Below are 25,942 nucleotides of genomic sequence, written 5' to 3'. Positions count from 1 at the left end.
CCTGGGGGGACAGGTAAGCACTGGAAGGGCAACAGGAACTCCCCTCCCTTAGCTCCTAGCTCCACGTGCTGCCTCTGCCCACAGGCACCGCCCCCACAGCTCCCATTGGCAGCACGTGGAGCTAAGAGCTAGAGGTCGCCACTTCCCAGGAGCCAGGTAGGAAACTTGCCCCAGCCCTGCCAACCCCCCTCCCAGCACCCGCAGTGCCCTCCCCGGGCTGCACCCTCCCCCCCCCCCCCCCCCCGAGCACCCACGGTGTCCCCCTGGGCCACACCTCCGCAAGAACCCGCAGCGCTTCCTGGGTCACCCCCCCCAGCACCCACGGTGTCCCCAGGGCTGCCCCTCCCCAAGTCACCCCCCCACCCCAAGTTTTAGTCAGGGGTTTATAGTAAAAGTCACGGACAGGTCATGGGCCGTGAATTTTTGTTTAATGCCCGTGACCTGTCCAATACTTTTACTAAAAATACCTGTGACTAAAAAGTAGCCTTAGTTATGAACTACCAGTCTCGCTGCAGATAAATTTATAAAAGGACTTCAGTACAAACCAAGTCCCAGATAGTACGTAGTGAGGATTAACATCTCAAAATTATATGTTTCTTTCTGAAGTTTAAGTGATCTAGAGCCAAAGTTTTAGACCCCTGAAACAAGAGAACTGAATTGCAGTTACATTAAACTGTTCATGAACTGTTTTAGTTATGGATCAATAGTATGTTAAATAGCTGATATATGTTTAAAATCTGCACACTTGTGGACGAGAGAGCGATGCACAGATTTACAACAGGGCAGGGGAAGATTTCTTCCCAGCTGAACATAAGCTAAGCTAAGTTTGCTATGGAAAAAATAAGTGGTGGAAGTTTCTCACTACCTAACTTTTCCTTGATTAAACCTGTATCCTTCCTCCAATGTTATACAACTTACATAACTTAATCCAATTTAATATTCCAATTTGGAAACTGAATATTCCCAATAGGTGTTGAAAAACAAGTATTTAAGACAAATTTGCCAAGTAGAAAAAGGTGATGAGCAACATATTTGTGAGGTCCAACATGCTTTAAAATAATTATGACTCCATTTCATAGTGAACACTAACGTACATCTTGATTCAAACCTAATTCTTCCTATGCTTACTGTAGCAGTGGAAACACATTTCTACTAAGCTGCCGTGCCAACATAAACAATGAGGAAAGATACTGGAAACATTCCTAAAATGTAAACCTCATTTTCCCTACAACGTTCATCCTTAAACTAGTCTGTGAAATAATCCTTTTACTTTAAAACCTCAAGTTTAAATACCTCTAATTTTTCAACAAAAAATAACTATTTGAAATAACGATCTTCAGTTGTTTGGTAATGTAACTATGTCCCAGGGGAAGGAAACATACATTTGATTAACTCATACTTTCTCTTTGTATTTGCTGAGGATTATATCTTTCATTCATGTAAACAAAGAGCCACCTTTTATTTGCATTGGCCAACATTTTCAAGATTGGGTGTTTAAAGTTAGGCCATTTGCAATGGTAAATGAAGTTGTTCAAGACACATTTCACAACAAATAAAAATAACATTCATACTTTAATATGGTTGTTGGACACATAAATGGAGAGGATTAACAAATATTTCACTTGAGGAAAGTAAGTAATTAAAAACATTATTACTTATAAAAATACACTTTTCTTTATGACAGAGCAGGGAGGCTCTGCCTCTAACCTGTTTTGTACTCACCATTCTTTCGTTCAGTGAGGGGAGGTAAATACTGACTAGGCTGCAATGAGAGTTCCTGAAATTCATGAGCAACTGCTTCACTATGAGGACTAGGAGCAAGATTTGTTAATGATCCTGAATCATCCTCAGTGTCTGCTGTCCCTAAGTGGTCCATTGTGTCCAGGCAACTGGCCTCTTAATTACAGCACGTTGATGAATCTGGTAAGAAAAAAAGGGAAAAATATAAAGACATCATGCAATTATATGCAAATGCAGTAGTCAGAACAATTATTTAATGCTTAAGATGCTATGAGGCTTCAAATATTTTATCACAAAAGACAAATCTGAAGATCTCCATCATAAAACCTTCTTGATACCAAATAAATAAAAACAATGGTGAAGAGTTCCTTAATACAAAGCTCTAAGACAATGGTTCTCAATTCATGGTCCCTGGACTAGTGATTGTCTGTGGAACACTTGCTGGTGGCCTGTGAAAGTGATAGGTGACATGGTGATGGTCTGCCTCCTGATTTCAGCTGCTAAATTTAAAAAAGCTAAAATATATATAAAATACTTTCCTAACATTACTTTTCCACATGAACAATTTCTGTAGTTGCTACAGGAATGTTTCGCAATTGAAAAGAAGTCCACGCAACACTCCATATTGAAGTCATGGTCCATACTTTGAAAGAGGTTGAGAATCCCTAGTCTAAGATATCGCTTTTTACATACCCCACAGATTTTGTAGCTATAAAGATTTACCACATTGTCACTTATGCTTTGACTTTTATAAAGGAGACATTCAAAGGATTTTTTAAAAAGTCATTTAAAGTTTAAAAGTCCCCCCCACTTTTTTTTTTTTTTTTTTTTTTTTTTGCTGCTTTATGATGTATAAAAAGCAGAATTTGTTTTCCTGCTTCTTATTTGACTTGGACCATGTCTGCATTACAAACTTTGGTCAACACAAATTACATCAGCGTAAGCCACCAAAGTTTGTAAATTGCTCAGGTGCATGCACACTTGTGTCAGCGCTGCCCATACTCACCAGGAGTGCTTGTGTCAATGCAAAGTGCGGTACACCAGAGTCGGTATCCCAGTGTGCCATCATCTGGCACAACGCCTTTTGGGAAATTTTCAGTGTGTTGAGGGATAGAAATGACTTGCCATGGGATCTCTGGGAGCTAGGAGTCAGCTTCTCAGCATGCAATATTCTCCATCTTATAATGCCATTCATATCCCATAATTTTTTGCCTTTTTAAAAAAAAAATCGCACAAACCCCAACAGCACTTTTTGGTGTCTGCCATTTCTGATAGAAGCATGCAGCCTGCAGAGCTCTGCACTATTCTCATGAACTTTGCAAATACAGGATGCACAATTTTCCTATATTTGCAAATGTATAAGTACTATAACGATGGGGGACATGATGATTTCTTCAAGGACTGTTTTCTAAGGTATACAGGGAAAAATAATTCAAGGTTGTTGGCATGTATGGAGCAGCTACAGTCCGTGCAGCATCACTTCTGGGCCAAAGAACCTAGCACTGACTGGTGAGATTACATCGTAATGCAGGTTTAAGACAACAAGCAGAGGCTGGAGAACTTTCAGATGAAAAAGGCCACATTACTGGATCTGTGTGCTGAGCGCATCCCAGCTCCCTAGCACAGGGACACCAGAATGAGAGCTGCATTAACAGTGGAGAAATGAGTGCCGAGATCATTTTGGAGTTGGAAAATCCACAGTGGCTGCCGTTGTCATGCAAACTTGTAGGGCCATTAATCATCTCCTGCTATGCAGGATTGTCATTCTCAGCAATATGCTGGACATAGTGGATGGATTTGCAGCAATGGGGTTCCCAAAGTGGGGCTGGGCAATGGACGGCATGCATATCCCTATTTTGACACCAGTTCACCTTGCTACAGAGTACATCAACAGAAAGGGCTACTTTTCTATGGCTATGCAAACGTTGGTGGATCACTGGGGACGTTTCACTGATATCAGTGTCAGCTGGTCAGGAAAGTGCCTGATGCTCACTTTAAGAACGCAGGACTGTTCAGCAATCTGCAAGCAGGAACATTCTTTCCCGATTGCTAATTACCATGGCTGATATTGAAATGCCAATAGTGATTCTGGTGACCCAGCCCTTGCTCCCGGGGCTCATGAAGCCATGCAGTGGCCACCTTGACAATATCAAGGAAAAATTCAACTACCGGAACAGCAGGTGCAGAATGACTGTTGAATGGGCTTTTGGTAGACTGAAGGGAGACTGTGGTGTTTACTCACTAGACTGAATCTTGGTGAAAAAAATATCCCCATAGTTATAGCTGCCTGTTGTGTCCTGAATAATAGCTGTGAGGCAAAAGGGAAAAACTGCCAGTCAACCAAAGTAGCGTTCTGTGCTGGACTGTTCTCTGGGCCTGGAGATTTGGGTGCTGATTGGAACAGTGTACTGCTTGCTGTACATTTATAAATATGACTGAGTATTTTCCCGAACCTAAGAATTATGTGATGCTTGCTGTACATTTACAAGTATTGTTTGCTTTGAGTACTGCTATGCATTCTGCAATATTTATTGTGAACTAATAACAATAATTTGATTCTCCAAAAATAGAACTTTACAGAGTGGGAAAAACAGTGTAGAAAACAATGTGCAAAAAATACAGGCAATGTAATACACATTTTTAACATAAATTAACAGAGTGGAACTTTAAAATTGGAAAGGGAGTAAATATTTTGGTCCATTTGTGTGCACAAATGTAGTCCATTGTTACTACCCATGCATCAGCTGTGGTTCTCACAGGTCAGTGTATGAGAATATGTGATTTCCCCTGCTGTCCCTTGCCATGGAGTGATAGGGATAAGGATGTGGCCTGTAATGCCACATTGTATGTTGGGGTGTGTAGGGAACAGCAACCATGGAGTTTTCCAAAGACTGCAAAGGTGGGGAGTCTGGGATTTTTGGACCTATAGGTCAACCAGGGTCTGCAGCATTTGGGTTTGCTGCCTGAGAAGACCCATTATGTCCTGGTGCATCTCCTTCTCCTTTCTCCTGTCCTCACTTTACTTCTCCATGCTGTTGGTCATACTGGCCATCCAAGCCCTCTGCTCATGGTCCAGTGTACCACTGGCTTGCAGGATCCCAGAGAACACATCTTCCCTAGTCCTCTTCCAACTCCTCCTCATCAGGTCAGGCATTCTGTGGGTGTAGAAGGTGGGCACCTCTCAAGGCTGCCATTCAGACGCTGATGATAAAAACAGACAGATGTGCAATTGGATTTACAGTCATCACGGAAAGGGGAAAATAAGTTTCAAAACTTCCTTCCCTTATTCCCATAAACACTTTTAATAAGAAATACTTATTGACACTACAGCTTTGGAGTACCATGCCATAGTGAGTATGGCCTGCCAGGGGCAATGGAGGGAAGGCTGTTCTGTTGCATGAAGCTATAACATTTCAGCCCTTATTCCATGGGTATGAGTATAGGGCAATGGCATTGAATACTGGCACTATTTTCTACAGGTGATGGTGGTTTTAGCTGATACCTTACTCCTGAGGGTCACAAAGACACAGAGAACACAGCTGCTACTGGCATCACTAAGCCACCCTGGCTCATATACTAAGCCACCCAGGCTCATATACTGCTCATATACTGTTTACTGCAACGGTTCCAGTTGAACTCATTGCAGAGCGGTGTAAAAAGGGTCCTACCGTGGAGGAAGAAATAAGGCAGCCATTCACAGAAACTTTTGGGAGAGGATTGCAGAGTATCTCCATGAAAGCTTCACCAAGATGTTTCAGAAGAACAAAATGGACATCTCTAAGTACATAAACCAAGTGTTCCGCATGCCCCCTCAACCCAACAGGAGAATGAAAAGCAGATGCCAACTCTATCTCTGTTTGTTCTACATCTATCTCTTCTTGTATGAGTAAAACAATGAAAAGTTGATAACTCTGTTTTGTTAACTTGGGGGTGGGCTGGGCACACTCTTTAAAAATGCATGCACACACTTACCTGAGTTTCCTTCCCCTCCATCAGGCTCAGCCACGCTTGCATAGTGGAAATGGCTAGGTGGGGAGTCTCAAATGGGTCCTGCCTCATTGGATGGCTGGAACCCCCTCCTTTTTCCTCACAGTTCACAGCCAGGGACTCTGTCTCCTCAGAGATATCCACAGTGGTATGCAGGGTGCTGGTGAGGTCACCGTCAAGTATGGCATACAGCTCATTGTAAAAGTGGCAGGTCTGCAGCTCAGCACCAGATCTATTGTTAGCTCCCTGGCCTTGTGGTATGCCTGGCAAAGTTCCTTCATTTCACAAGGCACCTGCTGCTGATCCCAGTCATACCCCTTTGCCTGCATCCCCTGTGCAATCGAGTCATAGATCTCCACATTTCTATGGCTGGTCCATAGTGGTGCTTGCACAGCCTCTCTTCCTCACAGAACCAGGAGACCCAATGCCTCCTGCCTACTCCATGTAGGAACACGTCTAGTGTGTGGAGTTGGCATGGTTGGCTGAGCAGTTGCAGACAAGGGAGAGCTCCTAGGTGTGCTCACTAAGGTGGGCAACCAAGGACAAGAAATTTCAAAAACACACCGGGTTTTAAAGGTGGTGTGCGTGGCTTCTGGTCTCTGTGACCCCCAAGCAGTGGAGTTGCCACCTGTGACCAGAGCTGTCACTGTCATACAGAATGGGGCATTGTGGGACAGCTACTGGAGGACTGTTGGGGTCAACACAGGTCACAGAGCATCTACTCTCACTGTGTCAACCTCAGTAGGTCAACCATGGCTCTATATTGTTCAAGGAGGTGGTTTTACTGCATCACTGTAACAAGGCACTTACATCAGCTGGAAACAAATTTAAGTGTAGACTCATGCACAAATATGTCATTGCAAGGCAACTTACATCGGTCTAACTTTTTAGTGTAGACAAAGCCTTAGAAACTATAAGCATATCCACTCTGATTCTTCCCTGGATTTGCTGGAGGAATTCTTGGAGGGTGGGGAGCTGGGTGACCGGGGGGAGGGGGGGAGAGGGGTAGGGCTCAGATGTTTACTGTGAGCTCTTACTTTATTTATCTTTATTGAAGGAGTAGCACAATTAAACTTTTATCAAGACAACCTTTCAGCCAAGTGCTCATTACACAGTGGAGTTAAGTAGGCATTAACAAAAAAAAAGTTTTAAATAGGCTGACTAAAAATCCCTTTCTCTCTCAATTGCTCAGCTTTTAGTTTCTTGCTATATCACAATTTCTTATTCCAGCATAGAACGTTCCAGAAGAGACAATAGAATTTCCAATGTAAAAGAATATGAAGTAAAAAATAGTTTTAAACCAAAACCCCTCATGCTGTTTTAAATAATAAATAAGTAAAACAGGACTTTTTCTCTTTCCAGCACATCTTTAGAGGATGCTCCTTATATTTGGAATGATGCTTGGAAAGCTCATGAACTGAAATCTTCCCCCACAGTACTACTTTGAATAATAGTCAAATGGTAACCACTGCTATTGTTAAAATTCCAAAACCAGTTTCCATTATACCCCCTCATTTTCACTCACTCTTAACTTTCTAAAACTGTCACTTTTGGACTCTCTCTCTAAATATATATATTTAAAGTTGAGCAAAATCCCTTTAGCCTTTCTTGAGTTCTGAAAAGGTGAGAAAATACAGACTTATGCCATTTTAATACACTGTTGCTATACTCTTTTCCACACATAGAACTCAAAACCAGAAGAACATTGAAACTCGATCTGTGCATAGTTCTCAGTGAGAAGTTCAAGTTCAGAAAAAACGGATGGGTAATAATGTTATAGGGCATTAAAAAAATCACTAACTTTTTTGAGCATCAGTGCATATTCTCCATCCCCAGCTTCACAGATACATTGTGCAATGCTAGCTGGTAATATCACAGAGCATGGGAGCCTAAAATTCCTATGCAAGTTGTAATGGATCGTATTTAAGTGAGTACACCGACTTAAAATACTTAAAACTGATTCTCCTTTGTAAGCAGTCTATGTTAAATAAAGGTGAGTTAACTCCACTCTGATAGCCTGGAGTGTGTGATACTTTTAATTTGGGCAACATTCTCCAAAAAACCTAACTCCTCTTCTTAAGAACAAAAACAGGAGAAAAAAATCAATTATTAGAAGTGATATAACATTTCACATCCTCAAAACACTGTATAAGAGTTAGCAAATGAATCCCCAGTAGCTCTCTCTCTTATGGAGAAAACTGGGAGTATGAAAAACTACAAATTCAACAATTTTATGGTGACTGCAGCAGCTACTCATTGAACAATATTCTGCAAATGCTAAACTTTCATCTGAAAAATAAATTAGGAGTCCAATCCAACAGAAACATAAGATCCAATCCTGAAGATAAAAATCACCTGGACAGACTCCCGTGGCTCTGACAAGCCCCCATGAAGTCAATGGGGCACTCCAGAAGCATAGTAATCTACTCTAGTTTCTTTTTTGCCGAGAAGCAACAGTATCCAATCAAACAACAGAAGAAGCAAAGGTTGCATGCAATTCACCGCAACTCTATTCATGCTGTTCACCTCAATGAAGCATAGCTGCCAAGTTCTATTCAACTACATGTGGCATTTTATGGAATTTTAAATGTATTTTGCATATAATCTATTTTCAACTTTTAAAAAAAGTGCCAATTTAGCACTGGTGAAAAGCAACCCCGGTGAATGAAGCCCTCTGTTTATCTACATAGTCAGCCTTCTCATACATGCTGCTAGCATGTTTCAACCTTAATCATGTGAACTGATTCTTGTAATGAGGATTATAGCTCATCAGAGAACAACGGCAATTTTTTTCCCTTTCAGAACCTTAAATCAAACTGAAATCATTATAGTGCTTCATACTGTGCGAGAAACTCCCGAAGGAAAAGGGGGTGACAAGGAGCTAATGGGACACATGGGAGCAATGAGGAAAGTAGGCTCATCAGGAAATGGGAGCTAATAGGGAAGGCATTGACACAGGAGCTAATTTGGGGAGAGGATAGCTAAAGGGGGGTAAGTGGGAAATTCAGGATCTAATGGGGATAAAGGGAACCAGGAACCTCCAAGAACCATGGTGGAAGAGGATCTAATAGAGGTGATAGGTTGGGGACAGGTATAGAATTTGACTGGCTGTATAGATGAAGCTAACAGGAATCAAGGAAATGAGGACCTCAACTCACCCTCCTCCTCATACTGAGTTTATGGGGTTCCACTCCCACATCATCAACTGACCACCACAGTTTGTGTTAACTGACAGATTTTGCAGAGGCATTTAGAACAGCATAGGCTGTGGAAACAATTACAGGAAGTCCTCTCCCCGTGCTCTTCTCCCATATTAACTTACTTTTACATGGCAGCTTTTGTTCAGACTTATATAAAAACAAACGATGGGATGATAAATAACTTTTCAATTTCAGAGTCTGCAGTGCTCCCATGTGAGAGTTAACACTGTGTAAAGGAAGCTCCAACAGCAGCTATCCTCTCTGTGACAAGCTTAGGGTTACTTTGAAAGATTCAGTTTTTCACAATTTGATTCCCTTGGACCTTCTTCCGTGTGTGTGTGCGCGCGCTTACATTATAAAAGATTCTGACCAATTAACTTCATTTGAATTAATCACGTAAGTAATTCCTGTGCTTTCACATCTAGTACCTGTCAGTTTTAAACAGGTGGAATGTCTTGTGATTAAGGCATGACTGGGAACTGGGAGATTGGGCTCATACACCCAATTCTGTCACAGACATTCTGTGACAGTTTGGGCAAGTCCCTGCATGTCTATGCACCTCAGTTTACCCATCTGTAAAATGGGGTGTGCAATTTATCTCACCAGGGAATTATGAGTAACTCACTAGTGCTTGTAAAATGCTAGCTAGCTATTATATATGGACCTTGTCACTGGAGTATCTGAACACTTTTCTATCCTCATATGGAAAGTACTGCAGAAGTGCTAAATATTACATTATTGAAATATTTACATAAATCATAATTTGGTACTCCTTAAGTACTAAGATGTCATCATACGTTTCTAAAACAAAACTATTCCTAATCCAAAAATCCATTAATTTGTTTTCAAACAAACAAAAAACAACAGAAAAACCTATCCTCACATGTAACAATGTTATTTGACAATTTATTAATCTAATTTTCTCAGAATAAAACGGGTTAGGGGGTGTGAAGGGGAAGAAGCAGAGAATTAGTACCACCAGCTTTGTTACAATTGAACTGTGGGGAAATGCAAAAATTCATACTGTAATTTCATATCACAACCTGTAAAGAGGAAACATACAAAGGGAATTTTACTTTTATGGAGGAAAATTTCCTAGTGAAAGAAAATAATATGTCAGATATCTACAAGTTCCACCACGTTCAAAAGGTCAAGTGGAGCTCAACTCCTTTATATGTTGGTACATTTCCCGTCCCCCATAAATGTTTAAAAGCTCAAAAGTATTTGAGATTATACTGGTCACAGGGTGACACTGGCCCTTTAAGAAAGAGCTGCCAAAGAGAGGGGAACTGTAGAAGTTCCTGGAAGGAAGCTGTAGATGGTTTCTGAGGGAAGGCTGAAGGCAGGGGAGAAGCAAGAGCGGTTTACTGGCTGACCTCCCCAAGCCAGAGTGCCAGGGCCAGAGGACTGAAGGCCAGAGAGCAGCAGAGGGAGTTGCCTGCTGATGTCTAAACTGGAAAGCCAAAGCCATGGGCTGGAGAGTGATGAAGGCAGTGAAGAAACAGGGCTTATCCACTGACATCTCCATGCTGGAGAACTGGACCCATAGGAACAGTGAGAAGGCCTGAGGAATGCTCCCCAGGCAAGGATGATTTCCAAGTAGAGAGGCTATCGGGGTTCCTGTTGGGAAGAATGGGGTTGCACTCCAGCTGGAAGGGTTGAGGTTGCTGTCCTGGCAGAGGGACAGAAAAGGACTGATAAGAATCCTAGGTGTGGTGGAAGATGCCACAATGTGGTTTGTTCTTTGTAAATGGACTACAGGATGTGCAATTTTAAGGACTATACATATCTTGGTTATAAATGGATTATTTGGAGGATTTTTATGGACTATTTTGCATGAGGTTTTTGTAATAAACTGGCCCCAAGGAGGGTGTTATTGAGTTAAAAGAGAATGTTGTGGAGTCCTTGGAATATCTGAGAGAGACAACTGAGGCAGGTGCACCAGTCATTCCGTGACCTGCCACAGGAAGGCACTCGAGGCAGGGCTGCCCAATGAGAATACAATGAAATCCATCTTCATATTGCTCAACATTCCTAAAGCTTAAGGAAAGTCGAAAAGGGCTAAAACATATCATTTCATGTTCAAAAACATGTGGAAATGGACTGTTTTTCTACTTCAGTGAGTTCATGCTGATACGCAGCAAAAGTATTCTTAATTCTTTAAGGATACTTTACTTTTTATATTTATACATTTACACTAATATTTTTCTAAAGGAAACACCTTTATAAAATACACAAATCCACTAAAAAACATCAAGGGATACCTTGAATGGCTCCACTACAAAAAATGAAATGTAACTCATCCCACAATACATATCTAACAATAATGGGGCACCAGTAATTAATATTAAAATCTTTGTTCCTGGGCAAAATTTGAGTAAAAGGCTTTTGCATAAAAGAACTAGGTAGGTGTAGGGAGGGAGCAATCCCACTTCCGAACTAAAAGTAGGACATGAAGTACCTGCACAGTTTGCTTGCTAAGGCATGATGTAGCTGCTATGATACTCTGCACCCTACTGTGCTGATATGTGCCATTTGTTGTGGATGCACTCGCCATATCCCTGCTACTTCTTCATCCCATCTGCATGTTATGGAGCTCCGGGGAACACAGTAGGTTTCAAAAACAACAAGGAGTCTGGTGGCACCGCTGGACTTTACAAAAATGAGTAGGTTTCAAAGTCTCCCTTATGTATTTTCCCTGCTTCTTCGAGGATTCTCCTTGCAAGGGTCTGAGGGACTGACCTTAACAGAGTTCACACCACTGTGATTAGGTATTTTAAGTAGGGCTGTCAATTAATCACAGTTAACTCACGCGATTAACTCAAAAAAATTAATCGTGATTAATAGCACTTTTAAGCGCACTGTTAAACAATAGAATACCAATTGAAATTTATTAAATATTTTTGGATGTTTTTCTACATTTTCAAATATATTGATTTCAATTACAACACAGAATACAAAGTGTACAGCAGTAGCTCACTGGTGCTATACTTTAGAACTGAGTTCAGTATTGGTTCCATTTTTCAGTTTTGCATTCTCACACCTGATACTTTTAAACAGAAGTCTAATAAACTAATGAATGGAATTTAGACTACTCCATATTCTCTCATTTGGGTCTACAAGTATAGGGGTTTCATCTCTCCTGGCAATTTATTCCTAGGTGACAATAGAGCCCAATGAGTCTTACTGCACGCTTTCACTACTAGTTAAACAGTAAAAGTATGCCATAAAAATAATTCGAAATTCTGTTATTTGTTAGTACACCAACCTCATATTTGTACTTATACTAGGACTTAAATATCTGTAAACAGTCTTTATAATCCCACATGCATGTTATTTAGAACCTGTATTTTCGGGGGGGGGGGAAAGAAAAACAAATTTGAAACACATGAGAGAGTGCACACAGCATGGGCAGCAGGTATCATAGGCCGGGAGAGGCTGTGCCTCCCCAAATAGCCTGGTGTGGCCCCGCCCATGCCCCGCCCCAGGCTCCTTCCTGCTGTTCCTTCATCCTACCCACTCTTCCTTAGCCCAGGCTGGCTGGGGCGGGCCACCAGAACTCAGGGGCGGCTGGCGCTGGGCCATGCCGCCCACCCGGCGCTTGGGTTAGGGGCTCACCCAGAGCTCCGGGGCTAGGGGCGCACCGTCCGGAGCTCTGGGGTTGGGAGGCGGCGGCGGCGGGGGGGGGGGGGGGGGGCTCTGGGTTGGGCTCCTGTGGGGGAGTAGGGGCAGAAGGGGAGGGCAAGGGGTGGGGCCTTGGGCAGAATGGGAGGGGTCAGGGGCTAGCCTCCCCCAACGGCAGGTTCACCAGCCACCCATGGCACACAGTACATGTGGCACTTAGAGTCAAAGTAATGCATTTGGACTGCAGAAACAAAGAATAGAATTAAATCCCCACTAGTTTATTGAAAAAGCTACTGAAGAAGCCAAATGCAAGAAAAACTTTGAAATAGCAAGGCAGAAAAAGAGCATTTTATTGCCTCAGACTTACAGAAACCTATCCAACCAGTTTATCATGTCCCACAGAACAAAATGATAAGCAAAAATAAGTGTTTGTTTCCCCTCTGGCATTCAACAAACTAGCAGCTACTTGACAACTGAAGAATGTACTTTATACCAACAAAACCACACTGACCTTGAATCTCAGACAAACAATTTTTAAAAGCACCCTCTTTTGCTTAACAACTTTGCTAATATTTATTGAAGTTGCATAGAAATATTTGTCTGAGATTTAACATAATTTTGCTGAGCACTATTATTATTTGTTGTATCATAGCTGCAACCCGCTGGGATTGAAGCTTCATGGTGCCAGGCCCTCTACAAATACACAATAAAAGACAGTGATCGTTTTGTTTTTTAAAAGTATTTAAAAAAACCACTTCTCACCTCATTACCTTGACCCAGCTGAACATGCTCTTGCAGTGCTAATTAGCATGGCACTGGGACTCGTTACAAAGATTAATTTTGCAAAGAGCAACTCAGTCAAGTGAATAGTGAGATCTGTTAAAGAAAATAGGAAAAACCTACAAATGTAATAGTAAAAGCAGAGGAGAGGACATAAGTATATAGATGGGGAAAGATGATGACGAAAGAAAGAAAATGGGACATGGGAATGAAATAAATTGACCGGTAATTCTCAAATTCACCTTTTCAAAAGAAAACAGACCCAAAAGCTTGAAACAGATCATACCAGTCCTTGATTAGCTGTACAGCCATCAAGATAAATACGTACATGTCTCTACTCAAAACCTCAGTCATTTTCTCGTATGCTATTCACCAGCAACACTGGATTATGTCCACAGTAGAACATGTCCACCTGCATCATCTTTTCTTTTTGAAGTATCCAAATCATCCCTTGTCAAATTAGGAGTGGGCCTTAGGAACAAATTCAGATGTTATCGGTACAGGTTTTGAGAAATTATATAAGTGAGGCAAAGTAAAAATATTACTTATGACAGACTCTGTGGGTGTATCATTTAGAAAGCTTTTCTCTTTGTATTCCTATGACTCATCTATCCCTCTTAGGATTTTGTTTTTTACTGTTGTTCATTTTCTCTAGATTGCAGTCAAAATGTTCTTCCACTCCTTCCTAATTCACCCACGAATCATCCATTACTATTACAATGGTTCTAGAACCATAAAAGAAGACGAAAAGACAGAGGTGCATCAGTACCCACCTCTTCAATCAGAGACAGCTAATTGTGTAAAATATGCCTCTTGATCCTACTGGATGATTCCTGTTCAATGCACCAGAAGCAGGTGATAAAAACCCAGTGTCCCTGCCATTATGTCCTGGAAGAAAATACTGTCAGCACTTGCTCTACCACAAAAAAACTGCTTCACTTGAACACTGAGCTTCAATAAGATCCTAGTTTCATCTTCAAAATTCAGTTGGATGTACACACTGATGTACATACATACACGTATGATCTCTGATCAGAGCAGTCCTGATTTCAGTTATGTCGGAGTGCTGCAAACATTTCTAATGTCAAATTGATAGTCATAAATGGGACTTGGAATAACTGGCTTATATTTAGTAAGAAAGACAAGGTGTGTGAGATAATATGTATTGGACCAGCTTCTGTTGGAGAGGGAGAGAGAGACAAGCTTTCAAATTTACACAGTGCTCTCCAGGTCTGGGAAATGTACTCAGAGCATCACAGCTAAATACAAGATGGAACAGGTTGTTTAGCATAAGTAGTTAATACATATTTCAAGGGACCAATACAGGTCAAGTGGCTTGGTAACACCTCTTCAACATGGGGGGGGGGAGTAATTGGGACAGGGGGGTTAGTGGGGTATAGATTATTGTAATAAGCCATAAACCCAGTATCTCTATTCATTCTATGATTTTTACTGTCTAGCAAAGTTATTAATTTAAGCTCCTAGGCTCGTCTTTTGAAGTTGTAGAGCAGTTTTCCTTAGAGGATGAGGACATAGAGGCCAGACTGAATAGAGACACTGGATTTATGGCTTATTACAACAATCTATAACTCACTAACACTCCTCTCCCCCCACCCCAACTCCTCTCCCCAAAACTGAAGAGGTATTAACGGGCCACTTCACCTTGAATGGTCCCTTGAAATATATGTTAACCATTTATGCTAAACAAGGTTCCACCTAGTATTTAACTGTGACACTCAGAGGCCTGGTCTACACTAGAATTTTACATCTGTAAAGCTACATCGCGCAAGGTTTTTCTTCACACAGTGCTGCAGCTGTGCTGCTGTAGTGCTTTAGTGAAGACGTTCCTTCACCAATGGGAGAGCTTCTCCCATTGGCGTAGTTAATCTACCTCCCGATGAAGCGGTAGCTATGTTGATGGGAGAAGCTCTCCCATCGACATAGCGCTGTCTATATGGAGGGTTAGGTCGGGGTAACTACATTGCTCAGAGGTATGTATTTTTCACACCCCTGAGCAATGTAGTTATATCAATATCAGTCTCTAATGTATACCTGGCCTCTCGGGGCGATGGATTACCTACGCTGACGGGAGAATTGCTCCCACTGGCATAGGTAGCGTCTACTCTGAAGCATTACAGTGTTGCAGCCGCAGAAGTGCAGCTGCACTACTGTAGTGTTTGAAGTATAGACAAAGTACATTTCCCAGACCTGAAGATGCTCGAAAGCTTGTCTCTCTCATCAACAGAAGTTGATCCAATAAAAGCTATTGCCTCACCCCCCATATCTCTCTAATATTCTGGGACCAACAAAGTTATAACACCACTTATATTTAATAGGATTGACAAATAACGTCACACAGGATAGGTAAGAACAGCAAGGAACAGAGTTTATTCAGATGTTTTTCAAATAACCAATTTCATACAATCTATACCTGTTGTCTGAAGCAAGAATGCATTTCAAAAGGGGATTTAATTTAACTACTTTCTTCAATACACTTATATTTGGAAGGTCTCTCCTGTACATCTGTTACGCATACTATAAATTACTGTTGAGTTATTTGATTCACATCAAGCACCACAATTTCCCAAAACAAACTAAAAGAAGTCAAAAGAAAGCAGGGGACATAGGAAAAAACTGCTTGGATGTGCACACTTAAAAGCTGTGCACCTAACATACAGGTCAGTCTTCTACAGCATGAGGTACTTTTAATATGTGTGTTTCCTCTGCTGTGACTGTTGGGATGGGTTTTAGTGATTTCTCTTATTTATTTCTAATGCAGATATTGATCTTCAACAAAACAATAACTGCAGCAATCAGAATGATTTTCCATTCTTCCAGTAACACAGCTGCATCTACACTGGGGGGTTTGATCAGCATAGTTTTGTCAATCAGTAGTGTGAGTTTTTCACACCCCTACAGGCACAGCTATGTCAACCTAATTTTTAACTGGCGCCTCAGGCAGCTTACGCTGGCATAATTTACGTCGCTATGGGGTGTGAATAAGCCACGCACCATAACAACATAAATTACACCCACATAAGCACCAGATGGACAGTGGCCACTGCTGACTAAAAGATTCTGAACTTGAGAGCATGGAGCAAATAAGTGCACTATGTTTATGGACAATCACTCGAAGGAAAACCTGCAAAAAAAATCCAGAAGATTCAAAGGCCATCTTCAGAATATTTTCTTTTTCAATCTTACTTATATATTTGTAAATCTCTTCAGTCTGAATAGAATTAATTAGATTAAGGAAAGAGGTTAAAATTGCAGTAAGAGTACTCATTATCAAATAATCACTATAACCTGAATTGCATGATAAATCCTTTGATAGTTATAGCGAATACAGAACATTTTGATGCTATACGTATTCTTTTCTTTATTTTCTGTAGTTACCAATTGGTGCTTTGAAACTGAGATCATTTAGATTTAGGCACATTAATTTTAAATCTTCTACAATCCCCCCACCTCTTTGTTCTTAATTTTTAGGAAGCGTAACTTGCTAAGCTTTCATACTATTTCCTGACATCATATTCTCCTCAAACTCCCATCCCCCCATCCAAATTAAATGCATTATTAACTAAGCAAGTCTTTTCAGAGCAGAATTCACACAAAAATCTAACTGAATACCTACTCACATTCATGAAATTTTATTGGCTACCAATTATGCTTAGGAGCCATTTTTCAGAGTCAGAGGCAAATTCATATTTTCCTTATTCATGCAAGTAACCCCACTGAAGTCAATAGGAATGCCACTTTGTATTAAAACTTTAGTGCTTAATAAGTTATATCCTACCTTTACTACTTCTCTTCCCCCATTATGAATTACTAGATTAATTTATTTTTAATTAAAGTAATAAATGAGTTATTGAAGTGCTGAAAAGCAAATTAAATTGATAAATGTCCACTTGTTAATTTTGGGTTAAGAAGTATGAAAAAATTTGCCTTAAATGCCTAAATTCAGCTGACTGTGTGTGTAATTTTTTAAGATGATTTATATTTTATGTATAGCAATTGTGAATGGTGCCACTGTAATTAGGTCTCACTTGTGTTTTCTTTTGCAAGTATGTTATTTCATAAAGCTGACTTGCCTAATGGAATGCACAGATTATGAAACAGAAGTACTTTACTTAGCAACAAATTTCTTAACCGCCAGTTCCTGTTTACCATGGTTACACACATAAGAACACTGTTGTGACCAGAAGGAGAAGAATGTTAAAAAACAAACCAACATTATCCAAAAAATTGTGTCTCTTCTCTAGAAGACATTAGAATTCAGTATCAATTAGAAGACCTCAGATGGCCAACACCAGAAAACTACTTCTTCCAAAAGATTCACAGTTAGGTCTTAGTAAAAAGTTTGCACAACTTCGCTATTTAAGCAGGTCACCAAAAAGAGAGGTAACAAAAAGAACAGTCACTTATGTTGTAGTAATTGTGGTTCTTCAAGATGCATGTCTATATGGAGTCCATTTGTGCACCCCACGAGTACAATATCAGATTCTTTTAGTCAGCAGTGTCTGTTGGGGCCATGCCTCAGCCTCAGGTGCCCTTGTGCACCACATCCGAGGGCATAAAGATGGAATGGTCCCACTCACCCCCCACCCCCTCAATTCCTTCATCAATACAGAATCCCAGAAAAGTAGGTTTCCCTTGTAGTTGGAAGTAGGGCAGGTTATGAAATCCATATAGACAGAACATCTTAAAGAACCAGTTACCATAAAAGGTAAGTAACTGTTCTTTCTTCGAGCGACTGCTCACATGGATTCCACTCTTGGTGACTAACAACCAGACTGCCCACCCATTGGCCCTTTTCATGCTCCCCTCCTTGTTGCTTCCTCCCTCAGCTCCCTTACAGCCCTCTTCATCCCCTCCGCTGCCCTGCTCTGCCTGGATCCTGGCCTCAGGGAGTATGGGGCTTTGTGCCCGAGGCAGCAGCCACATGCAGCACTGCTCCTCCTTCAGGGGGCGCCCTCCCTTTCTGAGCCACCTCTGGCTGAGCTCCACAGCCGCTGAAGCCCCTGCAGTCATGTTCCTAGGGGCCCCAGTACACAATGCCTCCTTAAAGCTTAACCCCTTCCTGCCAGTGCTGCAGTCAGGGACAGGAGGCTATTGGGTTACGTCAGTGGCCAGCACCACTTTGGGTCAGAACTTGAGAGGAGATCTTCGAATGATCCTATTTGTATGAGACAGAAAAAGAGACCAGCCATGAAGGACCGTATCTCCCTTACCCTTCCAGCTGATGTACTGCATACTAAAAAGGCAATCTTCAGTCATAAGTGGTATAAAGAAATAAAGGTCTCAGAATCTGACCCTGCTATCTAAGGAAAATTAATAAAGAAGTTTCTTTTGAAAAGAACAGGCAAACTAAAAACTAACAAATCACTAACACGAACTGCAACTGAGTTGCAGAAAAGCAGGTGGACACTGCCTCACTGCCAGAGGTAGCAGGAAGTTTCTGAGAGGCATTTAGGCCAGCCCTGCCCTTTATGCCCTCATGGGGGGAGGGGAACAACACATGAGGACTTCTAAGAGGCACAGGTGCAGTCATAACAGATGTTACTGGCCCAAAGAATCTGATAATGTGCACATGGGTGCATGTGCATTAGGAGCGTGGACAATCACTTTAAGAAGAACCAATATATCTTGTATGCCCCTGACACAGTTACCTCAGTAGCAAAATACATAAGACTACCCCCACCCCCAAAGAGGAGAGAGAGGCCTTTAGCTCAGCTGTCCACACATTCCGTTCTGTTCCCGCAGCCTCAAATTTAATTCTTTGAGAAAGCACACTTTAAATCTTATCCAAAGGTGAAGAAGAATGGTGTATGCTAAAAGTTAGAAAAGGGACAAGACTGAAACAATCATATTTCTCTGACCAGTGTCTATCCCCCGCAGTAACACAACAAACGCAGTGCCATAACCTACAGAACGTCAGTAAAATGAGCATTAGAAAGTAGAAAGACAAAACCCAGGATAACTGAACATACTGATATCTGTCCGAGAAGTACCTTAACTCTGCCCCTTTACTTTCATTTGTGTTCCCCCAACTGATAACAGAAACCCATTAGTTGCCACATGAAAGAAGTTTAAATCATCTTTGCTGAATGCATGATTTTTCAATAGCATGATCTTTTGTTGTTAAATTATATAAGTAGCCTAACCCACCCTTTGGTCCTATATGAGACATGGGTTATCTTAGGCCTATTTTACATAAATGTATAGAGTAGAAGTGGTCTATTGCCCATACATTCATGATGGACATGGAAAAAGTTGGTCTTTAACTCATACATGGAGTATTAGATGTCCGATCCTTACTGAGCTAGTGAATGGAGTATCCAGCTTATACTTCAATAATGAAGGGAGATAGATTCTATTGTGGACCATATATGAACGATAATGTGTAAGATGTTGTGGTGTTATGGTTTGTACCATGAGATTGGGGAAGGCAGTGCTTCTGTCCTTAATGGCAGGGTGGGAGAGGAGTGACAGTTAGCAGAAGAGCAAGACCACCTCTCTCATGGACAGTATGGGCCTGCAGCCAATTGTTAATGGTTAGACAGAGAAAGGCAGTTGGGAAAAAGAGTACAGTTTTAAGATTGGTGTTGACACATACTGCCAGTCATTTGGTAAATGTTTTCAAGTCCACTTGATTCTAAGAGAGTATTCAAATGCTCAAAATTCTAAAGAAAATAACTTCTCAAATTAGCCTATGACTTTATCAAATTTTTTGTGAACATTAGGTTTCACCTACTGATTAAACGCTATTGATAAAAATCTGAAGTTTCAGATAAAGCTTTTTTCAGATGCAGCTTTACAAAAAACAAACAATAGAACACTTAAGAAAAATCAAGTACACCTATCAAGACAGACTTTTTATCTATCATCCACTGCTGTTTTGCCTATAAGGCCTGGTCTACACTACAAGTTTAGGTCGACTTTAGCCGTGTTAAATCGAATTAAGCCTAGACACGTTTACACGACGAAGCCCTTTCTTTCGACTTAAAGGGCCCTTTAAACCGGTTTCTTTACACCACCTCGACGAGGGGATTAGCGATAAAATCGGCCTTAGGGGGTCGGAATTGGGTTAGTGTGGACGGAATTCGACATTATTGGCCTCCGGGAGCTATCCCACAGTGCTTCATTGTGACCGCTCTGGACAGCACTCTCATCTCAGATGCACTGGCCAGGTAGACAGGAAAAGCCCCGCGAATGTTTGAATTTCATTTCCTGTTTGCTCAGCGTGGAGAGCACAGGTGACCATGCAGAGCTCATCAGCACAGGTAACCGTGATGGAGTCCCAGTCCCAGGATCGCAAAAGAGCTCCAGCCTGGACCGAACGGGAGGTACGGGATCTGCTCGCCATCTGGGGAGATGAATCAGTGCTGGCCGAACTCCGAAGCAGTAAAAGAAATGGCAAAATATTAGAAAAGGTCTCCAAGGCCATGAAGGACAGAGGCCATAACAGGGACGCACAGCAGTGCCGCGTGAAAATTAAGGCACTAAGGCAAGCCTACCACAAATCCAGAGAAGCAAACGGAAGGTCCGGGGCTGAGCCGCAAACATGCCGCTTCTACGCGGAGCTGCATGCCATTCTAGGGGGTGCAGCCACCACTACCCCAAGCGTGTGCTATGAGTCCCTCACTGGAGACAGGGAAGCTCTTTGTTATCCTCAGGAGAGTGATATCATTCACGGTCACCTGGTTGAAATGGGGTGATTTTATTAAGGGGACATTCAGAGGTGCCCCTTCCTGCTCTGCTGAACAGAAATATTCCCCGCTGTTAACCACGCGGTGGGGGGGGAGGGGTGAAGTGACCATCCCAGAGAATTGGGTGTGTGGGGGAGGGGAGTTAGTTGGGTTTGTGCTGCATGTTAAACCTGAAACCGCAGCCCCTCCTTTTACATTGCAAACCCATTTTAAATGGCCAACCCAACGGGTGCTTGGTATGGTTAATGAGAGCAGTACTGTTTTAAACCATCCCCACTTGTTAACAAGGTTAAAAAAGCCAAAAGACTGTGTCTTACCATGGCTGCCTGCAAGCTGAAATCTGTGGCCTGGCACTGCGTGAGTGATCTCTCACACCAAACCGGCAGGCCCTCAATATAAGAGGAAAAATGCGACCTTGTAATGAAAGCACATGTGCTGTGTGATGTGAACAGCAAAATCTAACGTGAAAGAGTGTACCCATTGTTCTCTAAAATGTATCTTTTTTAAACAACTCTCCCTTCTCCTCCACCAGCTGCAAATGTTTCACCTTCACAGAGGCTAGTGAATATTCGAAAAAGGAAGCGAAGGACGCGTGACGAAATGTTCACTGAACTACAGACTGCCTCCCACGCTGACAGAGCACAGCAGAATGCGTGGAGGCAGTCAATGACTGATTTTAAAAAAGCCCAATATGAGCGAGAGGAGAGGTGGCGGGCTGAAGAGCAGAGTTTGCGTGCTGAAACGCGGGCTGAAGAGGAGAAGTGGCGTCAACTTGTACTCAGAAAGCAAGAGTCGATGCTCCGGCTGCTGGAGCATCAAAGTGATATGCTCCTGCGTATGGTTGAGCTGCAGGAAAGGCAGCAGGAGCAGAGACCGCCGCTACAGCCCCTCTGTAACCAACAGCCCTCCTCCCCAAGTCCCATTGCCTCCTCACCCAGACGCCCAAGAACACGGGGGGGGGGGCCTCCGGCCACCCAATCACTCCAGCCTAGATGATTTCCAGTGCAATAAGTTTTAAAGTTTTAAAGTGCAGTGTGTCCTTTTCCTTCCCTCCTCCCCCACCCATCCCGGGCTACCTTTGCAATTATCCCCCTAGTTGTGTGCTGAATTAATAAAGAATGCATGAATGTGAAGTAACAATGACTTTATTGCCTCTGCAACTCGTGCTTGAAGAGGGGAGGGTAGGGGAGGGTGGGGTGCTTGGTTACAGGGTAGTAGAGTTAACCGGGTGGGTGGGGGGGCGGCGATTTCATCAAGGAGAAACAAACAGAAGTTTCACACCGTAGCCTGGCCAGTCACAAAACTAGTTTTCAAAGCCTCTCTGGTGCGCACCGCGCCCTGCTGTGCTGCTCTAACCGACCTGGTGTCTGGCTGCGCGTAATCAGCGGCCAGGCGATTTGCCTCTACCTCCCACCCCGCCATAAATGTCTTCCCCTTACTCTCACAGATATTGTGGAGCGCACAGCAAGCAGCATTAACAATGGGGATATTCTTTTCGCTAAGGTCTGAGCGAGTCAGTAAGCTGCGCCAGCGCGCTTTTAAACGCCCAAATGCACATTCCACCACCATTCGGCACTTGCTCAGCCTGTAGTTGAACAGGTCCTGACTCCTGTCCAGGCTGCCTGTGTACGGCTTCATGAGCCATGGCATTAAGGGGTAGGCTGGGTCCCCAAGGATCACGATAGGCATTTCAACATCCCCAATGGTTATTTTCTGGTCCGGGAAGAAAGTCCCTTCCTCCAGCTTTCGAAACAGAACAGAGTGCCTGAAGACGCGAGCATCATGTACCCTTCCCGGCCAGCCCACGCTGATGTCGGTGAAACGTCCCTTGTGATCCACCAGGGCTTGCAGCAGCATTGAAAAGTACCCCTTGCGGTTTATGTACTCGGTGGCTTGGTGCGCCGGTGCCAAGATAGGGATATGGGTTCCGTCTATCGCCCCACCACAGTTTGGGAATCCCATTGCAGCAAAGCCATCCACTATGTCCTGCACGTTTCCCAGAGTCACTACCCTTGATATCACCAGGTCTCTCATTGCCCTGGCAACTTGGATCACAGCAGCCCCCACAGTAGATTTGCCCACTCCAAATTGATTCCCGACTGACCGGTAGCTGTCTGGCGTTGCAAGCTTCCACAGGGCTATCGCCACTCGCTTCTCAACTGTGAGGGCTGCTCTCATCCTGGTATTCTGGCGCTTCAGGGCAGGGGAAAGCAAGTCACAAAGTTCCATGAAAGTGCCCTTACGCATGCGAAAGTTTCGCAGACACTGGGCATCGTCCCAGACCTGCAACACGATGCGGTCCCACCAGTCTGTGCTTGTTTCCCGGGCCCAGAATCGGCGTTCCACGGCATGAACCTGCCCCAGTAACACCATGATTTCCACATTGCTGGGGCCTGTGCCTTGTGAGAGGTCCATGTCAATTTCCTCATCACTATCGTCGCCGCGCTGCAATCGCCTCCTCCTCAGCTGGTCCTGGTTTTGCTTTGGCATGTCCAGGCTCTGCATATACTCCAGGACAATGCGCGTGGTGTTCATAGTGCTCATAATTGCCGCGGTGATCTGAGCGGGATCCATGATCCCAGTGCTAGCTATGGCGTCTGGTCTGAAAAAAGGCGTGAAACTAGTATCTAAAGACCAGGGGAAGAAGGGAGGGAGGGAGGGAGGGGCGGGCGACTGACGACATGGCGTACAGGTACAGGGAATTAAAATCAAGAAAGGTGGCTGTGCATCAGGGAGAAATACAAACAACTGTCACACAGAATGCCCCCCCCCCCCCAGAGATTGAACTCCTAAGCCAGGGTTTAGCGGGCCGTTGATTTGACGGAGGGAGGGGGGAAGGAAATGAATACAGAACAAATCTATTTTTTACATCTTAAGACGACAGTGCAGCATGACTGATAGCCCTCGGCATTTTCTGGGTGCTTGGCAGCAAATACTTGGCAGCAAATAGTATACTACGACTGGTAACCATCATTGTCCAACGAGGACGGTTAAAGGCAAGTATTGTCTGCCAGCACCCAGATCGCCCTCGGCCTTTTCTGGGTGCTTAGCAGACAATACTTGGCAGCAAATAGTATACTACGACTGGTAACCATCATTGTCCAACGAGGACATCTATGAGCATTTCAGGCAACCTGTAAATTTACTTGCTTTCAGACCTGAGGAAAGCTCTTCTTGCAGATCTGCTGAGCACCCAGATCGCCCTCGGCCTCTTCTGGATGCTCAGCAGACAATACTGACAGGACGGTTACCAGTCGTAATAAACCATCTACTGCCAAAAGGCAAGGGGCTGGTGCAATGCAGCCCTACGGCTGCCAGCCCCACAGCTACCAGCATCCCGAGCGCTGATGAAGGCTACTACTCATGCTGCACCGTCTACCGCCAAAAGGCAGTAAGCTGCTGCTGCTGTTTAGCAATGCAGTCCCACGTTTGCCGGCACCCGGAAGACATATGGTGACGGTGAGCTGAGCTGAGCGGGCTCCATGCTTGGCGTGGTATGTTGTCTGCACAGGTAACCCAGGTAAAAAGGCGCGAATCTATTGTCTGCCGTTGCTGTGACGGCGGGGGAGGGGCGTGACGCAATGTACCCAGAACCCCCCGTGGCACTGCTTTGCATCATTCGGGCATTGCGATCTCAACCCATAATTCCAATGGGCGCCGGAGACTCCGGGAACTGTGGGATAGGTACCCATAGGCACCCATAGTGCAATGCGCCGGAAGTCGACGCTAGCCTCGGTACTGTGGACGCGGTCCGCCGACTTCATGCACTTAGAGCATTTTATGTGGGGACACACACAGTCGGCTGCATAAAACCGGTTTCTATAAAACCGGCTTCTATAAATCCGACCTAATTTTGTAGTGTAGACAAGCCCTTAGAACAGGGGTTCTCAAACTGGGGGTTGGGAGATTATTACATGGGGGGGTCACGAGCTGTCAGCCTCCACCCCAAACCCCGCTTTGCCTCCAGCATTTATAATGGTGTTAAATATATAAAAAAATGATTTAAATGTATTGGGGAGGGGGGGTCTCACTCAGAGTCTTGCTATGTAAAAGGGGCCACCAGTACAAAAGTTTGAGAACCACTGCCTTAGAAGAATGCCCTAAAAGAACTGATGTACTGTATAGCAAGCTTACATAAGTGTTCTCACAGATTGAAGATGGTTGCAATAGCTCTTAAATGCCAAAGACAAGTACTTATTTTATTTTTAAACATGGACATTTTATCTTCAAAAGAGGAATGCACAGTTCCTGGGCAACATATTAAAAAGGGGAAAAAAGCATACATCCTGCAAACTTGATATACTAAAATGTTTGTATGTGCACTGCAGAACTTTTAGGGCACTGCAGAATTTCCAGTTAGCACGCATCAAGCTAGTTTGCTGTAGATTCACACTCCAGCTTACCAAAGAGTCTCTACGTAGAAAAGCCGCTCTTAGTCAATGGCATTTTTCCCCCCAATTTTCAACAGTATTTGTGGACAGTTTATATATTGATAAAACTTTTATTTACACTTTATAGTACTAGATGTAACAGATACATTGTCTAAATACTTGCTGGCCAAATGTGGCAAAAAATGGTTTAGGTAAAGAATTATTTTAATTATATTAGATTGAAACTTCATCCGGATTCATGAAAAAGTCAGCTCCCTCTTCTTAATCTGCATATAACTCGAACATTATCTAAATGCACTTTCTTTTCTCCAATGAAATACATAAAAGGATTTATCCTCACATTGCTACCTCCTCTGCATCTCACTGAGTGAGGAATATTTACTGAACTGGAAGTGGGATAGACAGCCCAGAAAGAAGGGGAAGAGGGATAGTTCATGCTTGAGAATGCAGGGCTTGGCCATATCTCCTCCATGGACTGTCTACCTTCCATTGTCCAGCAGGAAGAGAGCTG

The 25,942-nt window shown here is 43.1% G+C and overlaps 1 protein-coding gene across 1 annotated transcript in view; it reads right to left on the bottom strand.

Annotated features, from left to right (window-relative positions):
• Positions 1 to 25,942, bottom strand: part of MRTFB (myocardin related transcription factor B) — a 186,070-nt gene that overhangs the window by 110,791 nt on the left and 49,337 nt on the right. The window contains exon 2 of the mRNA XM_065411773.1: positions 1,723 to 1,920. Within this exon, the coding sequence (XP_065267845.1) occupies positions 1,723 to 1,876 (154 nt within the window). The 5' untranslated portion in view covers positions 1,877 to 1,920. The remainder of the gene's footprint in view (positions 1 to 1,722; positions 1,921 to 25,942) is intronic.

This window comes from Emys orbicularis, chromosome 10, assembly GCF_028017835.1.
Source record: "Emys orbicularis isolate rEmyOrb1 chromosome 10, rEmyOrb1.hap1, whole genome shotgun sequence".
Classification (NCBI taxonomy): Eukaryota; Metazoa; Chordata; order Testudines; family Emydidae; genus Emys; species Emys orbicularis.
Note: the sequence above shows the minus strand (reverse complement) of the source record. Positions and strands in the feature narration are given on the sequence as shown.